Genomic DNA, 6,746 nt, shown 5'->3' on the forward strand with positions numbered 1-6,746 from the left:
CCAGCCTGAAACGGTCTTGGGCTAGTTTATGACCGTTCGACCTCGTCATCCCTTGGGGCGCTCTGGTGAACAAACGTTCCCCCAGATACTGGTGGTCACCCCTGATAAACTCGAAATGTTGTAAGTCGAGGGCTCCTTGTATCAGGTCTGTGAAGGCAGGTTTCCCTAAGCATTCCCGGGGAGAGCTGTTCTTCTGGCGCGGTTCAGTACCCGCCAAGGTGTTGGGGCTTTGAGCCCACTTTATGGAAATGGGAGGCTCCTGCGGCCATATGGCTGAGGGCCAGAGAAACTTGGGGGCATCCGAACCCTGAGCCTTCGGGCTCGGGCCTTCACATAGGATGCCCGCCAAAGGATTTTGGAAATATCTGAAGTCCCTGGTGGGGGTGGAAGGTGTTTGCCGGTTGTAGGGGCCATGTGCAGTTCTGGACTGACTCGTGGATTTGGACTTGATTTGGCTTAGAACATGAAAAATTTCTTTAAAAAAAAATGCAAACCATCCAATAAAGCTACTGCCAACCCTGACACAACGCAAGGTCTGCCGTAGATACAGCAGGGGGCTGTGGCTTGTGTGCCCTCTCTTCCCTCACCCAGGACATTTTTCTGGACTCTCGCATCCAACTCTTAGACCTCAGTACCCCTCACCTTCAGCCCAGCCTCTGTTTCTTTTACCCGCTCCCCCCACAACATCCCTCTCATCTCCATCTGTCTTTGTAGGCTGCTCTCTGCCTCCCCCACCCAGAATCATAGACAATGAGGGTTGGAAGGGACCTCAGGAGGACGAGCACCGCATACCCCCAGAGGCTGGGGGAGCACGGCAAGCTCCCACAGGCAGCGGCAGTGCTAGCGGTAGTGGGAATGTGGCAGCGGCAAGTGGGGAGCTCCCGCAGGCAGCTGCGGCAGTGTTGGCAGCAGGGCAGGGTGGCAAGTGGTGACTGGCAGTCAGTGAGCAGATGCCACCAGCAGCGGCAGTGGCAATCACAGGGGTGCACCGCCACACTCAGGGGGTGCACATGCCCCAATGTCAGGTCACATCTAGTCCAATCCCCTGCTCAAAGCAGGACCATCCCCAATTATATCATCCCAGCCAAGGCTTTGTCTACCCAGGTCTTAAAAACCTCTACAAATGGAAGGCATGGAGCTGTTGTCAGGTACAAACTTTATCAACAGCACCATCTAGCCACTGTTCATCGGGAAATCCTTCATGTCCAAGAGGCAATTGTATTTGTGCTGAATAGATGCATGCAATGTGCAATCCAGCAGGAAGAAGATTGTGGGGGGCATGTTCCTCCCCCCCCAGCCTTCCCCTAGGTCTGACCCTAAGGCTGATTGATTCCAAAAAGGGCTTTGAGCAGCGTCACTGCTTCCCAAAAGCAGATACTCACCAGGCTAAACAAATGACAAAAGTCACCGTGTGTTGCTTCGTAGGCCCTGTAGATCTCATAAAAATATTAATAGACTAGGCGTCTAGCAATACGCACAGCCTGTGGGCTGGATCTGACCAGCTAAGCCATTTCATCAGGCCCAGAAAACCTGCACAGAAGTGGCACTTCAGTGGCAGGGGGCAATCCAGTGGTATTCTGTGCCAGGGAGTGCCATAAGTGGAGAAACGTCTTGGTTGCTTCCAAGGTGGAAGCACCAGCCCACCTTAAACCAGTCTGTGTTACTACTGCTCTGAAAGGGTCGCCAACCCCTGCAATTTACCAAGTATAACACATAAGGAATGGGTAAGGGTCCTTAAAAGATCCATTTTGTCACAAGGAACCACAAAAAGTTGGCACACGTAGGGGCAACATTGCTAAGTTGGCAACACTTGCCCAAGGGTAGGAATAGACATGTGAATCTACACCAAGTTACAGAAGACGGGGGCACTTAAAATGCATCACTGATCCATGGTAATTGTAGCCGAGGAGGTCAGAAGGGCCCACATTAACTAAGTGCAGAAAACTAACAAACCCCTTTTTAGGATACTCCATGATCCAGGTCTGTAGCACCACTAAAAGGAAGGAGACTTACAAATCACCTGCTGAGTTTTAGTGTGTTGGAGAAACATAAGGAACAAATTATCTGGGGTTTCCTTACTCCTCCCTTTTTTATTTCCCTTCCCCATCACTGCCTGCCAGGATCCATGAATGAAGTTGAGGTCTCTCTCTGGATCCTGCCAGTGCTGGACTAGCCAGTTTTCTGATACACATGACAGCTTTCTTGGGATGCGGGACTATCTGCTGCTCTTACAGCATCTCACCCCGTTGTTTCTGCAGGCTACTCTAAATCAGCCTTGCATGTGATGTGGTCAAACACGGAGCCAGGGAATTCTTCTGTACTAAAGACGTGACTTCCTCCAAGCACGTATTTCCCTCAGCCCCTTGGTATCTTTGGTAGCAAGTCTTGCATCACTTTCAGGAGTGACTAGTAACCTCTTGGTGGCCTAAACTCAGTGCTGGCAAGCGGTACCAGTTCAACTGGCTGTAGTCCAGAGGCATCCACTTCTATCAGGGATGAATTTGGTACCTGGAATTTAAAAGCAGGCATTAAAATACCCAGCCTTTCATACACCCACTCCCATGAATACGATTCCTTTTCCCAGACCCTCCTCTGATGCCTAATCAGGCCTCTAAAAATCCTTATTTTCTCCATCCTCTCTTGAGACCATGTATCATTTGCTTCTAGCAAGGAGAATCAGAAGATCCCTTCACATCCCCGCTATTCTGTTCCGTATCTAACTAGACAGAGCAAGGCAAGGCACTTCTATAGCTTGGGACTCGACATTGCTACTCCCAAGCCCAGAGAGTGGCATTATTTATTACCATATGTTAGGTATCCAGGTTGCAGTCATATTGGTCTAGAAGAAAAAGCAATCAGGACTCATAGTAGAGGTGATCTCTTTTATGAGAGCAACTAGATCTTTGCAAAAAAGAATTTTCAAAAATAATTTTTAATTTTTTTTTGCAAAAATCTAGTTGGTCTCATAAGAGATCACCTCTATCATGAGTCCTGATTATTACTGTAGCAATTCAGAGTTCTAGTCGGGGACCAGGACTCCATTGTTTTTGGCACTATACAAGTAATGAATAGAAGGCCATTCCCAGCCCCAAAGAGCTTACAATCAATTGAGCCCAGAAGCTAGCAGCACAGCAAAACAGTAGACCAGCACAGCATACAGAACTCGACCCTGAGGCTCTCCTAATTGCTTGATTGCCCTGCATTTGCTCATTCTCCAGAGGTAATTGTTCCAGAGTAGCAGTGAAGGTAATGTCTGACCTGGTTTTTGAGTGATCTGCCCAAACTTCAGAATGGGATTAAAAGGAGAACAACAGGGAAGAGAGAGTTGGGGAGAAGAGTAAATTGAAAAATAAAAATACCAAACCTCAGCGGAATTGGGTACAGCTCCAATAGAAAGCTCTAAGACAAATACAGCAAAGATACAACCAGTGGTTTACATCAGAATTAGATCTAAGCTTGTACTTGAGTGTGTGTAAGTGGTAAAGTAGAAGCACTTGCACTGAGTGCTCCTTCCGTGGTTGTGCACAAGAAAAGCAACTAACATGGTAAGGAGCTAGAAGAGGACCAGCAAGACGCAAGATGTTCTGATGTACATGGAGTTAGGGGGTGGGGTTGTTTACATGTTAACGCTTCCTATTAACTATTTATTTATTCTGATTATTGTAACTCCCAGAAGCCCAAGACTGGAAAGATGCCATTGTGTTGGGCACTATACATTTGATACAGTGGGACTGTCTCTGTCTTGAGATTAGAGCCTAATGATTACACTACTGTATAGACCAAAGTTTTGCCCAAATAGGTAGATTGGTTTTGTACCCCCTTGCCAATATAGCTGTGCTGCCTAAAACCCACAGTCTGGATGCAGCTATACCAAGACAAGAGGGCTTTTGCTAGCTCAGCTAGTGTCAGAAGGAAAAATGGCAAAATTATGCTGGCCCCACACACACACCAGCCAGAAGATGTTACCACCTCTGGCAGGGGGCTCTGACAGCATAGCTAGCTGTTCTGTGATGTAGACAAGCCCTCAGTCAGTCATCTCTGACCCATGGCTTGCAGGCAACACTTGGCCCTCTGACATTGTTCATAAAACAAGGAGTTAAAGGTTAAACTGGAGGGTGTCAGGGACAGCAGAGTCTGATGCTGCCCACAGAGTGCGACTTGTTAAGTGTTGCCCATGGGCTGGCAAAGGCAGGGGACCCCTGATCTCAAGAGGTATGACAGAGGGTGGGAGGAGGGAAGGGAAATATTGCTTTCTCCAATTTACAGCCCAGGGAGCACCCAGGGGCTTGGTGACTTGCCCCATCAGCAAGAAACAGAACTAAAATTGATTCTCACATCTCCAGAGTCCCAGCCCAGTGCTTTGCGCACCAGGCTCTGCCCCTTGTCCCCAGTCCATTCCCTCCCAGTGCACTGGTGGGTATGATACCCTCTGTTCACACAGAACAGCACCTTGCAGCAGGTGCCAGTACTCTCTCCTCCACCTGTTTTGCAGCCACTAGGTACCTCACTACCAACTCTCGCCCTGCATCACCCATCAGCTCCCCCCGACCTTCCTGCAACTGGCACTGCTCCTGCCTTTGCAGTGCCCTGCTCTGCCTAGGTTGGACCCACACCTGCTCTTTGCTGAGTGGGCAGCAGGTGAGATGGCCATGAAAGGCTCTTTCTAGGGCAAATGAGTCTCACGCTTTCCCTTGCCAACACTTTTCACCCAGCCTCTGCCAGTCTGGGCGAGGCCAGCTGCAGAGTGCCCAGCTGACCCTGGCCTGGGTGCTGCCCCTGCCCTGAGTGGGTCTGGCTATAATGCAGCTGGGCTTCTTCAGCTTGGAGTGGCAGATGGATGGAGAGGAAAGGGAAGCAGGGAGCGTTTCCCCCCTCCCAGGCCTTTCTGCGTGGATTCTCTTGCAGCAATTCCATGCTAGAGGTCTCCACCGAGCTGCAGAAACAGGAACTGACTGCTTGGGAAGGTTCCTCTTTCTTTTGTGCATCACCCAGAGCGCCCGATGCAGCCCTGCCCTCTCCCCGCCTCCCTTGCAGTCTAGGATCTCAGTGAATCCAGAAAAAAATCCTGCCCTCCGCAGAGTCAGGCTTGGAGCCAAGGGAAGCAAAGGCTGGGGCAGATTGGAGCCCCCACTGCCACGTCTCGGCCCCCCTCCTTCCCTGGCACACAGGCAGCCAGAGGGTGCTGCAAGTGCGGAGATTGGGACCAGCCACACAGAAGGGCATCTGCATTGTCCCATCCTCAGCTCTGCTCCGGATCAGCACCAGCTGGCACTACCTGCCAGTCTCAGCCTTGCCCCCAGCCGGGTCCCCCCCTGCACCATCCCCCCCGTGAGAAGAGCCTCCCACCTGGGTGCTGTGGATGCTGCGCATCTCCCTGGATTGCCAGGGCTAATGCTGAGTGCTGACAGGATGGAGGAGTTTCAAAGTGAAGAAGAGGAGCCCTGGTATGACCAGCAGGATCTGGAGCAAGGTAAGGAAAGGCAAGGGTTAGGGAGGGTCCTTGCGGAGTCCAGCAGGCAGACATGCCGGGGAGAGGATCATGACCCAGCAGAAGAGGCAGAGCAAATCCTGCTCCTTAAGGTGTGGGGGGAAAGATTCTTCCCCACCTTGTGTAATCTCCCCAGCCCCAGATGTCTAATCTACCCCCAGCCTCGCCTGCAAATCTCACTGTAGAGACCATTCCTGCTGAGGGACCATCTGAAGTTTAAAACCCTGGCCCAAAGCAATCAAGAGTGGTGAATGCTGCTCCCACTTGCAGGGGGCTGAACTGGCTGCAACCCCGTGCACGTCAGTGGAGTTATTCCAGTATAAAATGGATGAGGACAGGGTCAGGCTCAGAGTTGTAACACTCAGAGGATTTAAACCAGCAATTCTCAACCAGAATGCCACAAGATCCTTTCAAGGGTGTTAGGCAACATTAGTTAGCACTGTTAGGAGTGTGAACATGATTCGCAGTATAAACCCAGAGATTTCAAACAGGAATCCATAGCATCAAAAAATATTCTGACCTGCTGTGGTCTTCCTGAACTCTTTGCAAGAGAATTGCAATGTTATTTTCCTGTAGTCAAAAACCAAGTGAAAGCTAAGAGCTGGCATTTTCCAAGGGGTATCTTGAGTCTAAGGTGGGATACCTTGAGTCTTTTTTTTTTTTTTTAAAAGGTTGAGAACTGCTGATTTAGAGCTTAGATGAGGCACTGGTGCAACACATGTATCAGTAATAATTTGTACCATGTTGAGAACATTAGGTAACATTTTCAAAAGCTCCTAAGTCACTTACAGGCCTTTGAAGATTTTACCAAGTCTCAAAAGCAGAGAAAAACTGGGGAAAGATGGAGAGAACTGTAGATCTTAAAGAACAGTATTTTAAATGACATCTGAATGCTCTTTCATGCAGTTTGGGCTTCAAGCAACTTATCTATTCCCAATTCCATATGAACACTTGCACTCATTACGTGCAGCGTTTATCTTAAGGACTGGTGCATATGTGTTGTGGTTTGGTTGTTTTTAATAGTTTAGATGAGCCATATTTTGTTGTTGATTTGTTTTTTTGTGGGGTGTGTGTGAAAACATTTTCTGAAATAAGATATCTGACAATATTGTATTCCTCTGTAGAAAATAAGGAAATTCTCAGAGTCCATTATTTACAGAGATGTTGACCATGACAACAATAATGAAATGGAGGCTGTACTTCAAGAACATGGCTCCTGGAGAATGATAGACTTCAGCAAATGGAAATTAGTGCCTGA

At 49.0% G+C, this 6,746-nt stretch overlaps 1 protein-coding gene across 1 annotated transcript in view; it reads left to right on the top strand.

The window, feature by feature from the left end:
• Positions 1–4,899: 4,899 nt before the first annotated feature.
• The window catches only part of CDR2L (cerebellar degeneration related protein 2 like), a 32,413-nt gene continuing 30,566 nt past the window's right edge, over positions 4,900–6,746 (top strand). Inside the window, exon 1 of the mRNA XM_019517977.1 lies at positions 4,900–5,470. Within this exon, the coding sequence (XP_019373522.1) occupies positions 5,392–5,470 (79 nt within the window). The 5' untranslated portion in view covers positions 4,900–5,391. The remainder of the gene's footprint in view (positions 5,471–6,746) is intronic.

The sequence above is a fragment of the Gavialis gangeticus genome, unplaced genomic scaffold (assembly GCF_001723915.1).
Source record: "Gavialis gangeticus isolate Ggan-Ray unplaced genomic scaffold, GavGan_comp1, whole genome shotgun sequence".
Classification (NCBI taxonomy): domain Eukaryota; kingdom Metazoa; phylum Chordata; order Crocodylia; family Gavialidae; genus Gavialis; species Gavialis gangeticus.